The 22,171-nt window shown below is 42.2% G+C and overlaps 1 protein-coding gene across 1 annotated transcript; it reads left to right on the top strand.

The window, feature by feature from the left end:
* The first annotated feature begins 5,260 nt into the window (after positions 1-5,260).
* Positions 5,261-21,051, top strand: LOC145400703 (uncharacterized). Its single transcript, XM_080273139.1, has 7 exons — positions 5,261-5,484; positions 5,523-5,731; positions 8,720-8,797; positions 11,375-11,527; positions 17,442-17,537; positions 18,726-18,848; positions 20,828-21,051. Exons 1-7 carry the CDS (start codon positions 5,261-5,263, stop codon positions 20,878-20,880), a joined length of 936 nt encoding a protein of 311 aa, XP_080129265.1. The 3' UTR covers positions 20,881-21,051.
* Positions 21,052-22,171: the final 1,120 nt, after the last annotated feature.

Genomic DNA, 22,171 nt, shown 5'->3' with positions numbered 1-22,171 from the left:
TGGCTCAGCGGCCATATTGGGATGCCCAGTCTCACGCTCAATTCAAAACAGGTAAGATGTTCTCGTTTCTCTGTGATCAGGAAATAAAATAGAATGGAAATATATTCAAGCACTGCATCAACTTCAAGAAGAGGAGGGCCTTCATTTAGGAAATAAACTCAGGGATATCCATCTTTCATGGCACACTCAAAAGATGAAAGTAAAACTTGCTGCGCAAACACTGAGTTCTAGTGTAGCAGATGCATTAATCTTCTGTCGGGATTCATTACATCTCCCACAGTTTAAGGATTGTCAGGGTACAGTTAAATTTCTGCAAATGGCTGATAAACTTTTTGATGTACTGAACTCGAGAAACAAATTTGCTAGAGGAATGAAAGCAGCACTTCAACCTGAGACAGAAGTAGTTTCAATGTCATTCTTAGATCAAGCATTTGCTTATCTAATGACTATCACTAATTCTGATGACATCCTCATGTACAAAACTTCTAGAAAGACACCTTTCATTGTTTTTTTGGCTGCCATTAAGAGTGCTCAGGCACTTTATAAACAGTTTGTAGGTGTAAATAAGCCACTCCAGTACTTTCTAACTTATAAGCTGTCACAGGATAACTTAGAACTCTTTTTCTGTGCAATTCGAGCATCTGGTGGCTTTCAAATAACCCTTCTGCGTTAAACCTCATGGCAGCATACAGAGACTCCTTCTGAGGCATGAAATAAAAACGTCAAACAGGAATGTCTCTGCACAAGACCTCACTGAAGTGCTCACATCTGCAACATCTAGCAGTGTCATGAAGAAAACTTTAGAGGATAAAACTGAAGATATTATGATGGCAAGAAGATATGATATCATTCCTCGCAGTCCTGCCCAAGAAGATCATGATTATGTAGACTGTCCAAACTTTACAGATGTGTCAGATTATAAGGAAGCTGCAGTAGGTTACATTGCCGGATATGCAGTTAAAATGGTAAGAAATATTTCATGTCCAGACTGCTTGTCTGCACTTACAGCAACAGAAATTAAAAACAATGATAAAAGTTGTGCATTGATACTGGTTAAGGACAAAGGCGGCTTGATAAAGCCCTCTATGAATGCTGTGTCTGTCTGCAGATCAACAGAGAAAATATTTCAGTAAATGTTTAAAAGTCATTACAAAGAGCTACGTAACATTCCCAGAATTTCCTCTCTAGTTGCATATTCTGTATTGAAAGAGACTGGTAGCACTGCATTTAAAACACATGATTCCCATATGTTTGAATGTTCACTTGATAATCACATTTTTCTCTTATTAAAGCAGTGGTGCTTTGCATATTGCAAGATACGTTTGCATCATCTTGCAAAAGCAACCACTGCTAAAGTAGAAGGCTGTTATGTTAGGAAAACACTAAGTTAGTATTATTTAAGAACCAGTAAGTGAGGGCACTCACCATCCACTCAATTAATGTAATGCTATTAATAAATTGGTATATGTTCGCTTCTAATCGTTGATTTTTGTGTATCCAAAGTAAAATGGTGCGTAGAGACAAGGTAAGGGGACCGGGAATAACTTTTCTTCTCACTTCATTCAGAGCGCAATAGTAATGGAGAAAAGGCTTAAAATAGCTAAAGTAATTATATTGATAACTGCTCTATCTATTTACATCAGGATATAATGCAAAAAAACACTCGGGAAAGGTTAGTATTTGTGAATTATGATGAGCTGTACGGGAAGGTCGGGACTCGGTACAGTGGGCATCCTAAGATGGCCGCCGCGCCGGGCCCGCTGGCTTCACTTATCGCCCATACCACAACACAGGGACGCGCGCTCTATATGTATAACTCTGTGGTTATAACTGGTATGGTTTACAGGCGGAACTCAAAACAGCTCAGAGGAATAGCAACGACCTTCTCGAAATACTAAACCAAGTGTGAATGCAAGTAGACAACATCTTATATTTATAGGAGATTTCAACCGTCCAGATGAAGAGAGCTTGAATGTGGATCTGTTATCTTGGTTTTGTTTTTTTCTTGGAGGGATTAATCTTGCGGGGTTCTGACCGTTGATTCCTTCTTTGCATTAAAAAAAAAAAAAAAGAAGAAGAATCATACACCGCATCTTGAAGGACCTAAACAATATTCTAAGAGTTTCATGAAGGCCATAATACGTAACTTCTTAGCTGGACATGTACAAGAGATGACCACAATAATAGAACACCACCCAGTACGTTTGACCTTGGTTTATACTGTATACCGGTATGAGTGAATGAAAGCGTGGCCGACTAGATTGGGAAAAATTTGGCCTGTCTGGACGTTGCTACTCCTCACCCTGTCCTGGGGTGGGAGAGGAGGTCCTGGATGATGATGAATGATATATACAGGAGAGAGAGAGAGAGAGAGAGAGAGAGAAATTGAAAAAGGGACACTTGATCGCCCTTTTGGTTTTAGGGATCACGCAGCTATAAGTTCACGACACCAAATTAAATTTTTAAATATTACGGTATCCATCTACCCACAGCCAGACTTCATAATCCTGTAAGGGGTGGCACTTTGTCTTCGACTTTGTTGTTTTACGGGGAGGGGCACTAACCCTCCGCCAACCCACTTATTGACACGGAAGGAGCACGCATGAATATAAACACATGAAGAGTAAAACACCCACCAGATTTGATTTTTATAAATGCGACTCTTCCCCAGAGGAGACAACAGTTCTTGGGAGACTACTGGAAAACCTTAGTACAACCAGAACATAGTAGTACTTAATGGATATCTACAACCAGCGTTTTCCATAACATGTTCTTTAAGCGCAACATTATTTCACTCTCTATCTATCTATATAAATTTTTACTAGCGCTACTATTACTACTACTCCTACTACTATTTACTGCTACTACTGCTGCTGCTACTGTTCTGAACATTTTCCATAATTAGATTCTAATAGGCAGTTAACCCCGCTTGCGTCTGTGTCAGGTGTGGCGAGGCAGTATTTCGTGGTATGCCACGCCTGGTGATGCTAATTCATATTTATTCCCAGATTCATTAGTGAGAACTGTATTTACCCCCGTTCAACAGATTTCATCGTATCCCAGTCGAGTTGATTACCCTTTCGAATACTGTATCTTTAAATGCAGATCTACCTAAGTATATTAACCTTCAAACCCCATATTCTGTAGTACCAGATATACTGTAGGTAGAGTCAGATTCATTAGTGAGTGATATATTTCTCCTTCAACCATCCCCCATCCCACGTACCCTGCCGCTTTCACTCCCATGCGCCTCCTACACGTCCGCATCACGAGGATCTTGTGCTTTCCACTGATTGGCTGACAAAATTACACCTCAGCCAATAGCGTGACAGAAAGTGTTATCAGTCTATCAGATGCCTTCAGAATGGAAATATTTTCAACAATTAAAAAAAAAAAAAAAAAAACTGCACGGATGAGACTACACCTAAAATTTCAAGCAGTGGAAAAAATACTTAATGCGTTGCTCTTCAAAAAGGTAGTCGGTTAGCGAGTTTGGGAAGCAAGTTCAAAGTTTATTTTATATTTTCTATATATATATTTTTTTTTGTTAACGCCACTAGTACCGATTTTGAGAGGAAACTTTGCTTTAATGTGAATCTGGTAACTATGCTGGTTTTGATTTAGGATTGCCGGTGTTATTATTATTATTATTTTTTTTTTTTTTCACATTCTTGCGACTTTTGAGAGGAAGTTTAGCGTTATTGTGAATTTGGCAACTTTGGCAGTCTTGAGGCGCCAGTGTCGGAGTGGTTTTAGGTATTTTATTTATTTTTCTGTACTTTTAGCAAATTCTGAGAATAAGTTTTTGTGGTCGTGTTGAGCTGCCACTGCCAGGATGGTTTTACGTAGCTGTATTTACTTGTGAAGGGTTGGGGGGGGGAGGGGAGCAAAAGCTGAGAGCAAGTTTAGTGATATTGTGAAATGTTGCAACTGTCTTCGTGCTGGTGTTGGGGACGGGCTTCTGGTAAAAGTGGCATTCGGGTGTCGGCCAGGTGTATAAAACCCGGCTTGTTTCTTTCAGTTTCTGCCCGTGTCCATAGTAATTAAACTATAGATGGACGAATCTTAACCAATCAGCCTTCGTCTACTTCACAGCATCCATAGCACACCACTTCATCATTGACACAGCCGCCAGTTCAGCCGCCCTTCATCATTCAGGTCAGCTCAAGTCAGACATTTCTTTGGGGTTCGGATCATCGTATATCTCAAGACAGCGACTGGGAATGTAGTTTTGCAAAAGTTTTATGTTGACATCCTCTGATTTACCAGTTCAAAACAGAAAGATTACATACTGTGGCGGCCAAACGGTCCTTTGATTTTAATCCCAAGAAAAATTTTGCTTCCCCTTCCATAAACAGTCATATACTAAAAATATCGAAACTATTGTGCGATTGATTTTTTTTCTTTTTCAAGTAATAAAAAATGGTGGCCATACGGGTGTGGCCAACACATTTTATTCCCATCTTTAGTTCACTACAGCAGTCAGGTTACATGTGCAAAATTTCAAAGTCCTGCAAACAGCGGTTCAGGGAAAAGGCTTTTTTGGAGTTAACTTTGGGACTGTTAGATATCCAGTATGGCGGCCAAACAGTTACGGATTTTAATCCCATGAACATCTCCTTTTCTGCTATATATGGCCGGTATATATGCAAAATCTTACAGGTGATCCTTGGTGGTTCTGGAGATTTTTGAACGAATTTTTGAAAAAATTTGTACACTCCATTATGGCGGCCAAATAGTTCAGATTTATTTCGCATTAACCGGATAAGTTCACAAAGGTAGTTCAGGCGTATGTGTAAAGTCTCAACATTCTGCCTTTAGTGTTTTTTTTTTTTTTTTTTTTTTTTGATAATTGAAGGGCAACCAAACATGGCAGCCATTTATAGAAATTTCCATGTCAAACGACGAGGAGCTATGGGATGAATAAGGTCACCAAATTTGGTTTAGATCATATAAGTGGCTTAGCAGATAAAAGGTATTTACTAAGCCAGTAATAATAGTAATAATAATAAGAGAAACAACAAGAGTTCTCACCCAGTCAGGCTGAACCCCTAAAAATGACAAGTATTTGGTAACCATTGCAGTGAGTGTGTACTAGCGACTGTCAAGATGGCCGCCGCTGCTGCTGCTGTGCCACGCTTGCTGCTGCTGTTGGCGCTGATCCTGTATGGCTCCACTCCCACCCACGGCACCAACATCCATCCTAGAATATTATCTCTCGGCATAAATCTGGGTGGTGGGTCAGGTTCCAGCACTACTGATGGTGGCGCGGGTTCCAGCACTACTGATGGTGGCGCGGGTTCCAGCACTACTGATGGTGGCGCGGGTTCCAGCACTACTGATGGTGGCGCGGGTTCCAGCACTACTGATGGTGGCGCAGGTTCCAGCACTACTGATGGTGGCGCAGGTTCCAGCACTACTGATGGTGGCGCAGGTTCCAGCACTACTGATGGTGGCGCAGGTTCCAGCACTACTGATGGTGGCGCAGGTTCCAGCACTACTGATGGTGGCGCGGGTTCCAGCACTACTGATGGTGGCGCGGGTTCCAGCACTACTGATGGTGGCGCAGGTTCCAGCACTACTGATGGTGGCGCAGGTTCCAGCACTACTGATGGTGGCGCAGGTTCCAGCACTACTGATGGTGGCAACGCTTCTGGGTCAGGTCCCGGCACCGGCACTGGGGGGACGCCTGACATTGGCGGACCAACCACTGATCCTTCAGCCCCTATAAGTGAGTTTGAGACAGATGCTTCTTTTCTCGTGATCAGCTATATAATTTCACCCTTATACATATTATCATAGGTTGTAATATCATCGTACCGTGACGCGCCCTCTGCTGTGTGGGGTGTGTGGGTCCGAAAGGGAAAAATCATAACTGACCGCTTGCCAGTTTTGGGTCACCAGGAAATTGAAAATATTGACATTCTTTTCATCATGTTTGCAAAAATCGCTTCTGTAATGCAAAAATATGTGAATATAGCTTCCATATAATATCAAATACAAATTGTTGAATATATGCTTTGATTTTGCCATAAACAAGAAAAATACAATATGGAAGACTTCGTCAGTTTACCAAGTTTGATAAATTGCTTACTGCTTTCCTCACTGACAGCTAAATCGAACCCTAACATTGTTTAGCAAATACCTGATTGTCTATTTTAAACGCGATTTATGCTGTTACGAAAATTGTCAGTGTCGACATTTTCAGCTTCCTTGCAGCCTAAAGCTCCCAAATGGCCAGTCACGTGACAGCCATACACCTTTTAGAGCTGTGGTGGCGAGTTTGGTTTGGGTCCCACACAGATGAGGGTGTTTCAGGGTTGTAGCCAGGGAGGAGTCGAAAGGGTCAGACGATCCCCTCAGTTTCCTAAAGGTTTACTTTCTCATGGTCTGCTCTTTAATATCAGTGAAAAAGTCACTCTCCTTTGTTCAGAAGTTTTGTACTGCTTCTCAGCATCGCTTATGCATGCACTCAGACACCCACAGCAACCATGCAGCACACCTTTGACCTGCCAGCTGCAATGCAAGTCCTGATTCAGCAGAAAACGACCTCCCCACTTGAAAAGTCTGGCTACGGGCCTATGCTTTATGGCCGAGGTTAAACTGTGGGTCGCGACCTACCATGAGGCCGAAAGATGAAACGAATACAGTAAATGTGTAATTTCTGTTATAAAGCAGCATTGTGTACTGAACTCCCTGCATCACGAAATGTTACAGGTGTGGAAGACATTTGGAATGTAGGGTAAGAAACGCATGACAACTTTGTGTTGGAAAATCAGTGTTTGTTACATATACGAAACGTCGAACAACATTGAGTACAGCGGTTGCTAAGACTACATTTGCAATATGCGTTACGTTTTGTGCATGCTTACCTTTGAAAGTTACGGTAAACTTTGAAGGAAATTGAGATTTTTTTTTTTTTTTTACAAAATGCCAAATTGTTATATTAAATCATTTTAATTAATGTACATATTTTCAGTTTTCCTTTGCTAGAGTCCAAAGAGACAACTGATAGAAATGGTATACGTTTTATGTTATTTTTTCGAGGATCAAGATACACTTTCCCCCTGCCCCTGTCCCTCACCATTTTATCCTGACCATAACTGTCACACATCAGGATCTGTTGACACCGAGCACCATTAGTACACATGATGGGCTGCCAGACTTTTATGCATTTCACTGACAGCAAAAATCTTGCAGTTATCCAGATTACCCTGATTGTGTTTGGTGCCAGAGAAAAATTGGTATATCTGATTATCAGGATCCACACTTTTAACTGCGTGTCGGGTATTATACGTACCCGGTAGCTTGAATCAGACCCCCTGTCTAATGACACCTTTATTCGGTGTACTGAAGACATCACAGGTGACATCAAGTGTCAGCTGACTGACAGGGTGGAAGATGGGAAATATCGTTCGCAGCAGGATGAATCAACAGATGTATCAGATTCTTCACAGTTGCTTATATTCATCAACTGCAGTGTTGATGGAAAGCTTCAGGAAGACATGCTGTTTTGCACTGTACTGCAGGTAACTTGCACAGGAATGATAATATTTTCATGAAGCTAGACACCAATATGTAAGAAAAAGAGACTCTCCTGGGAGAAATGTGTTGGTGTGTGCACAGACAATGCTGGGGCAATACTGAGTAAAAGGAAAGGGCTATGAGCAAAAATCTTAGAAGTGGCTCCTCACATCAGGTTAAAGCACTGTCGTACTCGCAGCAAAGCCCTGGTTCCAGAGTTAAACAGAGTCCTTCAAGTTGTGAACAAAATAGTAAACCATTATATATCAAATCGCATCCCATGAACACCAGGCTGTTCGCAACATTTTGCAAGGTGATGGGTTCAGAGCATGAAGTCCTTCTGTTCCATATAGAGACCAGGTGACTTTCCTAGCGGAAAGTTCTCACCCGCCTGTATGAGTTGCGAGATGTGGTGCTTCTATTCCTAATCAATTCTGGATCCCAACTCGCTGACCATCTGACTGACTCTGGCTATCAAGCCTAGCATGTTTGTCTTGCATATTCGAAAACCTTAATATGCTGAACTAAACACTACAAAGACCAGACACAAACATGTCTGTCTGGAACGATGGGCAGTGTGAGTAGAGGGGGGGGGGGGTTGTGTGGAAATATTTCCTGAGCTGGAAGAATTCGTGGAGGGGAATGAGTTGAATGTGGCTGACATCAGAGAAATTATTACCACTCATCTTCAGGGCCTTCTGGACCACTTCAGAATGAACTTCCCAAAAGAGACAAATCCAGAAAAACTTGACTGAAAACGGCAACTGCTTACTGCTGCAGAGGATCAACTCTCATGAGACCTGAAGGGCGAACTGCTGGGGCTGTCCAGTGATTGGCCTCTACGGACAAAGTTTGCAACAACAATGTACGAATTCTCAATTTCTGTCACAGGGGAATATCCAGGATTATCTAAGGCCGTTTTGAATGCACTAATTCCTTTCGGATCGACTTATATTTATGACACAACTTTTCCTGCACTAACATAATATTAAAACAAACACCAATCACGACCCGGTGTGGAGGATCTCAGAGATAGTTTCCAGCATTAGACTGAGGATGACGTTATTAGGTGCCAAAATGCAGGCCCCATTCATCTCACTAATTCTGTTATATTTCTTTGCTACTTTTTGATGGTTTAAGGGTAATCCGAATTTTAAAATACTAATAATAATAGGTGATGTCTTTTCCCTGCCAGTTACCAACCCGTGTGACCCGCCGTGCTGTGAGGAGACTGAGGTGTGCGTCATTGATCAAGGAGTTGCCACGTGTCAGAGTAAGTGTCATGAGTCAGCGTGTCATGTGTCAGTGTGTGTGCCATTTTTCACTGTGTCATATGTCAGTGTATTTTCCATAATATACAAGTGACGTGTTTCAGTGTATTAAGTATCGATGTATGTCTGTAATCTGCGAAGGTTATGTGTCGCTGTGAGCAAGAATGGTGTATAAAGTAGTTCACTAGATTGGAAGGCATAGATGTAATAGTAGTAGTAGTAGTAGACAGTGGTAGTAGTCATAGTAGTAGTAATAGTGGCAGTAGTAATAATGGTAGTAGTACTAGTAGTAGTAGTAATGGTAGTAGTAGTAATAGTGGTAGTAGTAGTAATAATGGTAGTAGTACTATTAGTAGTAATAGTGGTAGTAGTAGTAATAGTGGTAGCAGTAATAATAATGGTAGTAGTACTAGTAGTAGTTGTAATAGTGGTAGTGGTAGTAATAATGGTAGTGGTGGTAAGAGTAATAGTGGTAGCAGCAGTAATAGTGGTAGTGGTAGTAATTGTGGTAGTGGTAGTAATAGTGGTAGTAGTAGTAATAGTGGTAGTAACAGTGGTAGTAGTACTAATAGTGGTAGTAGTAGTAGTAATAGTGGTAGTGGTAGTAACAGTGGTAGTAGTACTAACAGTGGTAGTAGTAGTAACAGTTGTAGTACTAGTAGCGGGAGCTGCAACCCTTGGCGGATCTGAAACGTGGGCCTGATGGGCTGTTCTCCTCCCGAACACCGACATTCCCATTTCGGAGGGATGGGGAGGGAGGTGAGGGATATATAACCAGGCAGTGGAACTGCTCAGTTATGTCGGTGCCACCACGTGAAGGCGCCCCTCACCTTCACACGTCATTTGAGTATCAGTAGTAGTTACCCCAGGTCAGGGGCGGGTTTACATTGAAGCTAATAATGCCAGAAGGTAATGGGGGGGGGGGCCTAATAAGTAAATATTTCTAACAGCAAGACTCGAAGTGAAGTTTCTTAGTTAAAAATCAGTTAACTTAAAAAAAAGTTATGTTTATTTGCATTAAACTTAAAAGTTAATTACTGGTATTTTCTTACATGAAACGTTAAATTCAGTGGCAAAACTGTAGTTTGTTTTGTCTTATTTAAACTTTAGCAGATGGAAAATACAGTGGCATTTTTCCTTTAATGTTTGACATTGTGACATATGGCAGTATATAAAGGTGTGTATGTACGCATTCAGATAACAGGGCCGCCAGGCAGAACTAGCCTCAGGCAGCAGGTACTGTACTCCTAGTTCACATCTGCCCCAGGTTCATCTGAAACTTGAACTTGGTGAAGGCCTGCCCTTCTCCAGCAGTCCACCATCTTCCTTTTAGTTTATAGGGAAGTAGACATCACAGTGAATGGGTTAAACATCAATTGTGACAGCAAGATTTATAAATTTTGTATTAATAGGAGGGATAAGCCCCCGCTTCACGTTATTATGTTAATGTTGTTGGTGTTCTTATCTTTATTTATAGGGGAAAAAAATGATTTATACCTCCATGAAGATCCGGTGGAGCCTGAGCGTGTTGATAGGGTGGCTCTCCCAAAGTCAGGACCCTGTGTGAGGATGCTGTCTCTTTGATGGACCCCTCTATATCTGTGAAGATGAGCACAGCATTCATGGAGAACAACAAGCCTTAGAATAACCCCCTTCAGCCATACCACACCTCCCTTCCTCATACAATTTTTTCGAGTTGTCCCTATTCAAGAACACCTCTTTCTCTTAATTATGCCAAGTGTCTTTTGAGAGCTGGGAGCAAGGATGGAAAATGGCGTTGGACAGGGGGACATGGAGACGATTTGTTTTTGGCCACCCCATACGGGATTGAGGCGTCTGACAGTAGATAGATAGTCTCTTTGATGCAGTCCTCTATCAGGCCTTAGAATAATCTCCTTCAACCACGTCACACTACAGTATCCTTCCTCATACACCCTCCTCTGTCTCTCTCTCGTGCTACACTATACAACCCTCCACCACAACACACCATCCTCCATATACTCTCCCGTGATCTTCTGCCACACCACACCACACCACCCTCCCTCATGCATTTTTCTCTTCAATACCATCCCTACTCAGTAACAACCCTTCTCACAAATATCACACCATTCTCAACACCAATCTCCAAGCCATTTGCCCCAGGACTATCCCTACTCAGGAACAACCCTTCTCATGACATGCCACCTTCCATCATACACCCTTGCCCTCCTATAGACATGAACATATTTTACTACTGTGTCCCTACTCAGTAACAACCCCCCTATCCCACTACACCACCCTACCGTCCCTATTCCCGCACCATATCCCATACCTTTTGCCCTGAAATATTGTGTCCCTACTCAGTAACGACCCCCCTATCCCACTACCTCAGTAACGACCCCCCCTCTCCCACTACCTCAGTAACGACCCCCCTCTCCCACTACCTCAGTAACGACCCCCCTCTCCCACTACCTCAGTAACCACCCCCCTCTCCCACTACCTCAGTAACCACCCCCCTCTCCCACTACCTCAGTAACGACCCCCCTCTCCCACCACACCACCCTACTGTCCCTACTCATGAACGACCCTTCCTTTCACAGGTAACACGGACTTCACTGCACTCTATCCTTTGCCTCCATTCGGCTTCCCCGGCCCGCAGTACAATCCATTTGGCCTGCCTCCCTTCACCACCTTCTCCCCCGTGTTGGTGTGGGGCAATACCATAATTAACATTGAGCAGGATACACAAGCAGGTGAGTCATTGTGCACCGTGAGAGACTGACTAGGAGAGTGTGAGTGAGGTGGAGAGGGAGACCAAGGATGAGGAGGGGGAGACCAAGGATGAGGAGGAGGTGTGGGGCAATACTATAATTAACACTGAACAGGATACACAAGCAGGTGAGTCATTGTGCACTGAGAGACTGACTAGGAGAGTGAGTGAGGTGGAGAGAGGAGGAGGGGGAGGAGACCAAGGATGAGGAGGAAGACAAAGGATGAGGAGGAGGGGGAGACCAAGGATGAGGTGGAGGGGGAGACCAAAGATGAGGTGGAGGGGGAGACCAAGGATGAGGTGGAGAGGGAGACCAAGGATGAGGTGGAGGGGGAGACCAAGGATGAGGTGGAGGGGGAGACCAAGGATGAGGTGGAGAGGGAGACCAAGGATGAGGAGGAAGACCAAGGATGAGGTGGAGGGGGAGACCAAAGATGAGGTGGAGGGGGAGACCAAGGATGAGGTGGAGGGAGAGAGGAGGAGAGGGAGACCAAGGATGAGGTGGAGGGGAAGACCAAGGATGAGGTGGAGGGGGAGACCAAGGATGAGGTGGAGGGGGAGACCAAGGATGAGGTGGAGGGGGAGACCAAGGATGAGGAGGAGAGGGAGACCAAGGATGAGGAGGAGAGGGAGACCAAGGATGAGGTGGAGGGGGAGACCAAGGATGAGGTGGAGGGGGAGACCAAGGATGAGGTGGAGGGAGAGAGGAGGAGGAGGAGACCAAGGATGAGGAGGAGGGGGAAAGGAGAAGGGGGAGACCAAGGGAGAGGTGGAGGGGGAGAGGTATGTAAGTGAGGTGGAGGGGGAAACGAGTATGTGAGTAAGGCGGAGGAGGACATCGAGAAGGCCATGGAGGGATGGAGTGGAGAGATATTATGGGAGGGGGTGTGAGTAGGAGGTAGTGCAGCCAAATGACAGAGGACAGTGCGTCGTGGAGGTGATTTATTTGTGGCCACCCCTTACAAGATCAAGGAGTCTGGCGATAGATAGATAAATAGATAGTGGAGGGGGGGGTGAGTTGGAGGTAGGACGATGAAATGACAGAGGACAGTGCGTCGTGGAGGTGATTTATTTGTGGCCACCCCTTACAAGATCAAGGCGTCTGGCGATAGATACATAGATAGTTATTATAAGGAGTCAATTTTTAGGCCTCAGAGAAATGCCAATCTCCTATACTCCTATTACCCTAACTTGGCCTAAAATTGCCATCCATCCACTTTGAATTAACACCAGAAAATGATGCTCGTCAGAGAGAGAGAGAGAGAGAGAGAGAGAAAGAAAGAGAAAGAAAGAAAGAAGATGGTATGGAAAGGATGCAGAGTGGTATTGGTAAGGATGCCAGTAATATACTTTGAATTAACACCAGAAAATGATGCTAGTGAGAGAGAGAGAGAGAGAAGAAGAAAAGTCGTTTGGAAAGGATGCAGAGTCGTAGTAGTGTCATTCTCAGCCGTCGTTCTACATAAACTGCAAAAAGACGAAAATCTGGGCCAAGTTCGAGTAACAGGAGTATAGTTAAAAAATGTAAGTTATACTATTTTTTTTTTTTATACATGTGTGGGTTATAAAAAGGATTCGCTATTTTGAGGCCACTAAGTAATGCCATTGTATCGGTTATGAGAATACTGGGAGCGAGAGACTAACGAGGAGTGTGTATGTGAGTGAGGTGGAGGGGGAAAGAAGGAGTGGAAGACCGAGGATGAGATGGAGGGTTGGAATGGAGAGGTATATGAGAGAGGGATGTGAGCTGGGGGGAAAGCAGTGAAATGGAGGGGGACGGCGACATGGAGGCGATTTGTTTGTGGCCACCCCTTACGAGATTAAGGCGTCTGGCAATAGATAGAAATACCGTACCACATATAAAGTAAGAACTGTATACTGAAGAGGTTGGGGATATAATTTTCATCTTTACTCTCCCTTAACGGTTTTATTTAAGAAAAGAAGAATTGCGAGGAGTTACACACAGCCAACCTATCCCATTCAGTACGAGAGGCCTTTCCAAAGTTCAGTAAAATCATCTATCTATCTATCGCCAGACGCCATAATCCCGTAGAAGGTGGCCATTTAACTTTGAGTTATTTGTTTTACGGGGAGGGGCACTAACCCTCCACCAACCCACTTGTTGACACGTAGGGAGCACGTATGGTTTGGTTATATGGTTACCACCCAGCGTTGTAAATGGTTTCTTGGCTTACAGGAAACCATTTGGCTTGTCACTCAATGTAAAGCCACCTGTAAAGGAAAGAAAAGCAATAAGAAGTGACAGAAAAGATGGAAGAAATAGGAAGAGAGAAGGGCAGGCACAGAAAAAGAATGATAAAGGCTAAGGAAGGAGTAGGCAGCACTACATCAAGTGAGTGGATGATGGTCACCACCATCTACCATATGTAAAATCATCTGATAAGAAGAAATAAAATAAAAGTAAAGAAAAAAACAAAAGACTCACCCTGAGTCAAGGAATTTAAAAAGGTTAGGAACGGTGGCAAAATTTGAATGACAACAGCTTAATGATTGAGGAAATATAACGTCCTTTTTCCTAGAGCTTAGAGAGGAAATATGGCGTCCGTTTTCCTAGAGCTTATAGAGGAAATATAGCGTCCGTTTTCCTAGAGCTGTAAATATAGCGTCCGTTTTCCTAGAGCTTATAGAGGAAATATAGCGTCCGTTTTCCTAGAGCTGTAAATATAGCGTCCGTTTTCCTAGAGCTGTAAATATAGCGTCCGTTTTCCTAGAGCTTATAGAGGAAATATAGCGTCCGTTTTCCTAGAGCTGTAAATATAGCGTCCGTTTTCCTAGAGCTGTAAATATAGCGTCCGTTTTCCTAGAGCTGTAAATATAGCGTCCGTTTTCCTAGAGCTGTAAATATAGCGTCCGTTTTCCTAGAGCTGTAAATATAGCGTCCGTTTTCCTAGAGCTGTAAATATAGCGTCCGTTTTCCTAGAGCTTATAGAGGAAATATAGCGTCCGTTTTCCTAGAGCTTATAGAGGAAATATAGCGTCCGTTTTCCTAGAGCTGTAAATATAGCGTCCGTTTTCCTAGAGCTTATAGGGGAAATATGGCGTCCGTTTTCCTAGAGCTGTAAATATAGCGTCCGTTTTCCTAGAGCTGTAAATATAGCGTCCGTTTTCCTAGAGCTGTAAATATAGCGTCCGTTTTCCTAGAGCTTATAGAGGAAATATAGCGTCCGTTTTCCTAGAGCTGTAAATATAGCGTCCGTTTTCGTTTTCCTAGAGCTGTAAATATAGCGTCCGTTTTCCTAGAGCTGTAAATATAGCGTCCGTTTTCCTAGAGCTGTAAATATAGCGTCCGTTTTCCTAGAGCTGTAAATATAGCGTCCGTTTTCCTAGAGCTTATAGGGGAAATATGGAGTCCGTTTTCCTAGAGCTGTAAATATAGCGTCCGTTTTCCTAGAGCTTATAGAGGAAATATAGCGTCCGTTTTCCTAGAGCTTATAGAGGAAATATAGCGTCCGTTTTCCTAGAGCTGTAAATATAGCGTCCGTTTTCCTAGAGCTTATAGGGGAAATATGGCGTCCGTTTTCCTAGAGCTGTAAATATAGCGTCCGTTTTCCTAGAGCTGTAAATATAGCGTCCGTTTTCCTAGAGCTGTAAATATAGCGTCCGTTTTCCTAGAGCTGTAAATATAGCGTCCGTTTTCCTAGAGCTGTAAATATAGCGTCCGTTTTCCTAGAGCTGTAAATATAGCGTCCGTTTTCCTAGAGCTTATAGAGGAAATATGGAGTCCGTTTTCCTAGAGCTGTAAATATAGCGTCCGTTTTCCTAGAGCGTATAGAGTATAGCGTCCGTTTTCCTAGCGATAGTGAAAGAGCTGTATTCTGGTTTGCATAGATAATTTTGTGGTATTGTACTTCCTACGTGCTCATTTATTTCCGCATATAGCATGTTGATATTCCCTTGTGTGTGTGTGTGTGTGTGTGTGTGTGTTTTGCAATCTTCGTCACATTTGGCTGCTAAAATACTGCCGTCAGTGATTCATGGAGGAAATTCAAAATGATCACAAAATACCATGGCCATTTCTGTTCTTTACCACTGACCTTAAATATAATAGCAAAAACAAGAATATTAATTGTATTTTGGGCCACGTCAGTCAAGACCTGGTTGGCAATGAATGCATTTAAAAAGATTTCAGTACATAATTATATAAAACACCATCAACCTCACCATTATCATAATCCGCTCGTACATCTCTATAAAGTACGCGGTCAAAATTCAGAACACGTACAATCATATCTATCTAAATGTGCTGTGCCTGCATGGGATATTTATATACTGATAAGAATTTAGTATAGATGAAACACTGGAAAGAGCAGCATATCTTCATAAAAGTACTCCTCAGCTTACATACCGTACATAATTGGCTTCTGCAGCTCCTGTGTAAGTCGAATTTTCACGTGAGTTAGGACGACACACGTGCCCCATCACTCTTTCTCTCTCCACTCTGTTAATGACGTCCACTTTCATTTCCATCGTAATAGTAGTTTGTTTTTTGCTGCTGCTGCCACAACCCCAATTCTTCCGTTTTTGAGACATGATGAGGGTCAAAATAACGAAAAACACAGCTGTACACCTCTTACCACAACAATACCTGCAGGCACGTGTACTGGCACTGGCAAAACAAACTGAGAGGCGGGAAGCGCACCTGCCTGACAAATAAAATAGAACTTGGCGCGCATTTTAAATAGGTAGAATATGCATTTTTATATGTTAAAGTCTTCTAGCAGTGCTCTTACCTTAATTGGCTTGGATTTTCTCCTTTTGCAGCTTACTTCACGCAGCCCAGACTCACCTCAGCCCTTCCTTTGCTTTTTTTTTTTTTTTTAAATAACAGAGGAAGTAAAAAAATTAATAAAAAACTAATATAAAAAAGACTTCCCGTATATCCATCGTTCAGAAAAAATGGTAGAGTTGCCACTGTCCAATAGTGTTGCCAGCAAACACGATTGCATTTGCGGATATTTTCTTTGTTAACGGAGCCTCACGATTGCGTTTTTACACACACCTGTTTATTTACCTCTTATTTACCTTCTTAAGCATGTAGTACTTTTCATACTCATACACATATTTTGGAATTAATGGATTGTATGGAACTAGGCAACTTTATGATTCTCTTCTTGTACACAGCTATAAGGAAATAAGGAAATAAATAAACAAAACTACAGAATACAGGAAGGATTGCCCATATATCCTCAAAATTCTTGCGCCCAATTCAAAATACTCAAAGCTGCTCCTAATTTGTTTATGAAAACTTTGGTACTGGTTGCCTTGGTTCACTAAGTTTTTTTATTTATGTATTTTTTCATGGAGGCGAAGATGCACTTGAGAGATTGGTAATGATTGGCTGAATCCACATGTCCCAATAATATCGTTGTGGTAACTGTTGTGGTATATGAGGAACTGGGGAGTGAGTTGGGGAAGAACAGTCAAATGGTGGGTGACAGAGCGACTTGGAGGCGTTTTGTCTACGGCCACCTTTTGCAGGATTGGGGTGTCGGGCTACAGGTAGATAGATAATCAGAATTGTTGTGGTAATCGTTGTGGTAATTATCTGAAATACAACGACGTTATTCGGACATGTTGCATTCAGCCAGTCGTCATCCACTTGTCAAATGCATCTTCGCCTCGATTTAAAAAAAAAAAAAAAAAAAGTGTAGTTGAGATATTTGCCTCAAGTCATGTTAATAAATGTCACCTTTTTTTTTACATTCGTTTCTTATAATATGTCTAAATTCTCTCTCTCATAGAATATTTTTTACATTATCTATAAGTTTAGCCTGGTTCTTAATATTCTTTTTCAGTATATCAGTTATTATTTTTTTTTTTTTGTCCAGTTCAGCCAAGTTATTACTGCATTTTTTTTTTTCCAATACCACTTGCAGGTGGGCCTCCTTGTCCTGGAGGTTGTCCCGGAACTGACCCTGAACCTGAACCCGTTCCAGAACCCTGTCCAGAACCCGGTCCAGGTGGTGATCAAGGTAGGTACCGAGAAGGGGACTCTTGGTTGCAGTTTTATTTTATTATTATCTATTTTTTCAATGTTATTTTATTTATTTATTTTTTATTTATTTTCCAATGTTATTTATTTTTTATTTTTATTTTTTCGATTTTATTTATTTTTTTATTTTTTTTTTTCAATTTGAGCGGTCACAGGAAGTTGGTACAGGTCTTGTGGTGTTTTCCTGGGTAAATTTTTGGCTGCCTATAACTGGACTACAACGTTACTATTTTTTAATGGTTGTTTATCTTTGGTGTGTGTCAGTCGATGTGCACAATGGTCCCAGAAGGAAAGAAAGCCAGTCTGAGCAAAGTCACGCCCCAGCAATGGCCAAAAATGTAAAAACTGCCTAAGAATAATGTAGAAAAATATATGCATCATTGGATATGTGGTACTGGTTAACCCCTAGCGCCAGACTCAGTACCTGGAACCAGCTGGCCTTTTGTGGTACAGTACATCATGAATACTGATACGAGTTCTGCTGCTGTTTCTGCTGGCTGGCTCCAAGGTGTGTATAAGGAGAGGTGGGTGAATGTGGGGCTCAATGGGGATGAAGACACCTCTATACACCATGGCTGGCACCTCATACACGGGGCTCACGGTCTCCCAGCCACGTCAGTCCACCAAGCACGTCTCCCTGCCTCAGTCATGTTCAAGCAGCCATTATAGTAGGTTGTGTTACGTCTGGTGTTGCAGTAACTAAAAATGAAAATGAAGAAGTGCATGATGAATTAGCGACCTAAAAGTACTGACATAACTTTTTAATGTTTTTGTATTTCATTGTGATATTCTGTAACTTCTTCACTGACGAGCAGTTGGCTATAATTTATAAGAGTCACGTTGGCAGAAGGAGAAAAGAATGAAGGAAAGACAGAAGAGGAAGGGTGAAAGAGAGGAAACGGCAGACACCCAAAGCAGCACTGCATGGTGAGGAGGGAGGGAGAGGGAGGGGTAGACCGAGGATGAGGTGGAGGGATGGAGTTAGAGGTATATGAGGGAGGGGGGATGAGTTGGGGGTAGGGTAGTCAAATGGTGGGTGACAGCGACTTGGAGGAGTTTTGTCTGCGGCCACCCTTTGCGGGATTAGGGCGTCGGGCTATAGATAGATAGATCGAATAATAATAATAATAATAATAACAACAACAACAATAACGTTCTTTTGTTACAGTAACGTGCAAACAGAACCAGTACCGCTGCCAGACGCTTTCCGGTACGATTTGCATTCACTGTAGAGATGTTATGCTTTTGTTGAACAGGAAGTGGGGGAACTGCAGCCTCAAAAAACTGACAGGTAAGTAAACAGTGTATCAGATTATTAGGTGAAGGTGTGTGGTGGTGGTGGAGGTGGAGGTGGTAATAGTGGTGGTGGTAGTAGTAATAGTGGTGGTGGTGGTAGTAATAGTAGTAGTGATGGTGGTGGAGGTAGTAATAGTGGTGATGATAGTAGCAGTAGTAGTAGTAGTTATAGTATTAGTAGTAGTACAGGAAGTAGTGGTGGTGGTGGTGGTAGTAATAGTAGTAGTAGTACAGGAAGTAGTGGTGTTGGTGGTGGTAGTAATAGTAGTAGTAGTGGTGGTGGTGGTAGTAGTAGTAGCAGGCCCAGGTTCATTTGAAACGTGAACCCAGTGGACTGCAGACTGAAGTTGCCCTCTTCCCACAGTCCACCATCCTCTTCTCGGGGGATAGGAAGGAAGTAGAGGGATCTTTGTATAACCAGGCACTTCCACCACCCACTTCCTGAATATCGATGACACCACGTGAAGGCGTCAGTAACAGAATATTCGGTAAACTTGTGATATAAACTCGTGCATCAATATAACCACGAAAGAAAACTTGAAAAGGTCCTCTAATTCTAAAGAGAGAGAGAGAGAGAGAGAGAGAGAGAGAAAATCCAAAAAACCTATTGTAACTCCATCAAAATGAGCACCGAACTTTTTAGCCTATATATTGCTTTTTTTTGGGGGGGCGGGGGGTAGACAGGAAACCATTTACAACGCTGGGTGGTAACCATATAACCAACCCACACGTGTTCCCAACGTGTCAGCAAGTGGGTTGGCGGAGGGTTAGTGCCCCTCCCCATAAAACAAATAACTATAACTATAACTCAAAGACAAACGGCCACCCTTTACGGGATTATGGCGTCTGGCTGTAGATAGTTTTATTATTATTATTATTATTATTATTATTATTATTATTAATCAGTTACAAATACTATCATTGTCAAATTAATCATTATAGTTCTTAAATGCTGGTGAATATATTTTTTTTATGTAAAGAAGGAACCAAAGGCCGGACACCCGCCAATTGTTGCCTCCACGTAAAATATAAACAAGGAAATAGGAAGTTGATGGAAGAGAGAGAGAGAGAGAGAGAGATTGATAGAAAAGGATAGATAAATAGTAGATACTGATATTGGTACATCAAAATTACTTCTAACTGGTATTACTGGTTAAATATTCAAACTGGTATTACTGGTGAATGTTCAGACTGGTATTACTGGTTAAATATTCAAACTGGTATTACTGGTGAATATTCAAACCGGTATTGCTGGTTAAATATTCAAACTGGTATTACTGGTGAATATTCAAACTGGTATTACTTAAATATTCAAACTGGTATTACTGGTGAATATTCAATCTGGTATTACTGGTTAAATATTCAAACTGGTATTACTGGTTAAATATTCAAACTGGTATTACTGGTTAAATATTCAAACTGGTATTACTGGTTAAATATTCAAACTGGTATTACTGGTTAAATATTCAAACTGGTATTACTGGTGAATATTCAAACTGGTATTACTGGTTAAATATTCAGACTGGTATTACTGGTTAAATATTCAGACTGGTATTACTGGTTAAATATTCAGACTGGTATTACTGGTTAAATATTCAAACTGGTATTACTGGTTAAATATTCAGACTGGTATTACTGGTTAAATATTCAAACTGGTATTACTGGTTAAATATTCAAACTGGTATTACTGGTTAAATATTCAAACTGGTATTACTGGTTAAATATTCAGACTGGTATTACTGGTTAAATATTCAGACTGGTATTACTGGTTAAATATTCAGACTGGTATTACTGGTTAAATATTCAAACGGGTATTACTGGTTAAATATTCAAACTGGTATTACTGGTTAAATATTCAAACTGGTATTACTGGTTAAATATTCAAACTGGTATTACTGGTTAAATATTCAGACTGGTATTACTGGTTAAATATTCAAACTGGTATTACTGGTTATTTATTTATTTATTTTTCAGATGCCGATCGTGCCCAGGTCGATATGCACTACAATTGCCAAGGTTGGATGTGAAGGATGGAGTGTGGACCGCTGGACCGATGTGGACCACTCGACTACTGGACCACATGACTCGGACCGCTGGACCGATGTGGACCACTCGACTACTGGACCACATGACTCGGACCGCTGGACCGATGTGGACCACTCGACTACTGGACCACTGGACTGATGTGGACCACTTAACTACGGAACCACATGACCACTGGACCACTCGACTACTGGACCACATGATTCCTGGACCGCTGGACCGATGTGGACCACTCTACTACTGAACCGCTGGACCGATGTGGACCACTCGACTACTGGACCACTCAACCGGGCCACATGACTACTGGACCACTCACTTACTGGACCAATCGACTATTGGACCACTTGACCATTGGACCACTCAACCACTGGACCACTCAACTACCGGACCACTCGACCATTGGACCACTCGACTACTGGACCACTCAACTACTGGACCACTCGACTACTGGACCACTCAACTACTGGACCACTCAACTACTGGACCACTCGACTACTGGACCACTTGACTGCTGGACCACTGGACCAATCAGCTACTGGATCACCCCACCACTGGACCACATGACCACTGGACCACTCACTTACTGGACCAATCGACTACTGGACCACTTGCCTTCTGAACCACTCAACCACTCGACTACTTGCAAACTCCGGCTCTTCTGCGTGTAAACCCAGTGGACTGCAGACTGAAGTTGCCCTCCTCCTGCAGTCCACAATCCTCCTTTCTGGGGATAGGGAAATAGCTGAGGGACGTTTGTATAACCAGGCAGCTCCACCACTCAGTTATATCAGTGCCACCACGTGAAGGCGTCCCTCTCAAGCACCAAAAATACAGTAACAACATTTTAAATTCAGTGTTTCTTTACCGCAACGTATGTAACATCAAATAAACTAAAAATAACATCTCTAGGTACACTAAGATTGAAGGATTGATTGTAATTACTGCAACCTTGTAATTCCTGTACTATGTAATTCCTGTAACCTCTATCCATTTATCATTATTTGTGGCAATTTGATCTGGAAGAAAATACTTATCAATTTCGTCTTTTTAGTACCATCTTAACCTCCTGTCTGAACACTCCTCCACACCCCATCAAAGTTTCAAAAATCCACTGTCACTTTCCTTTCAATTTTGCTTCGGTAAGCGTTTTTGGTTAACTCTGGGATTATCTCTAGCTGTGAGGGGGTTGATCAAGGCTATCTCTAACTTCAACCCCTCCCCTCATTCAAAAAAATGTCCCGTAAGTTGAATAAAATCGTCTGAAACTAAATTCTG

The sequence above is a fragment of the Coenobita brevimanus genome, chromosome 53 (assembly GCF_032717465.1).
Source record: "Coenobita brevimanus isolate Jiangsu-jjx chromosome 53, ASM3271746v2, whole genome shotgun sequence".
NCBI lineage: Eukaryota > Metazoa > Arthropoda > Malacostraca > Decapoda > Coenobitidae > Coenobita > Coenobita brevimanus.
The sequence above is the reverse complement of the archived record's forward strand: the minus strand, read 5'-3'. Positions and strand labels throughout refer to the sequence as shown.

What these genes read in the sequence shown, in the direction of transcription:
- LOC145400703 (XM_080273139.1), top strand. Translation starts at nt 5,261, where the DNA reads ATGGTGGCGCGGGTTCCAGCACTACTGATGGTGGCGCGGGTTCCAGCA. An exon ending in TGATCCTTCAGCCCCTATAA is followed by an intron (nt 5,732 to 8,719) that starts GTGAGTTTGAGA and finishes TTTCCCTGCCAG; the next exon opens with TTACCAACCCGTGTGACCCG. An exon ending in TGAGCAGGATACACAAGCAG is followed by an intron (nt 11,528 to 17,441) that starts GTGAGTCATTGT and finishes TACCACTTGCAG; the next exon opens with GTGGGCCTCCTTGTCCTGGA.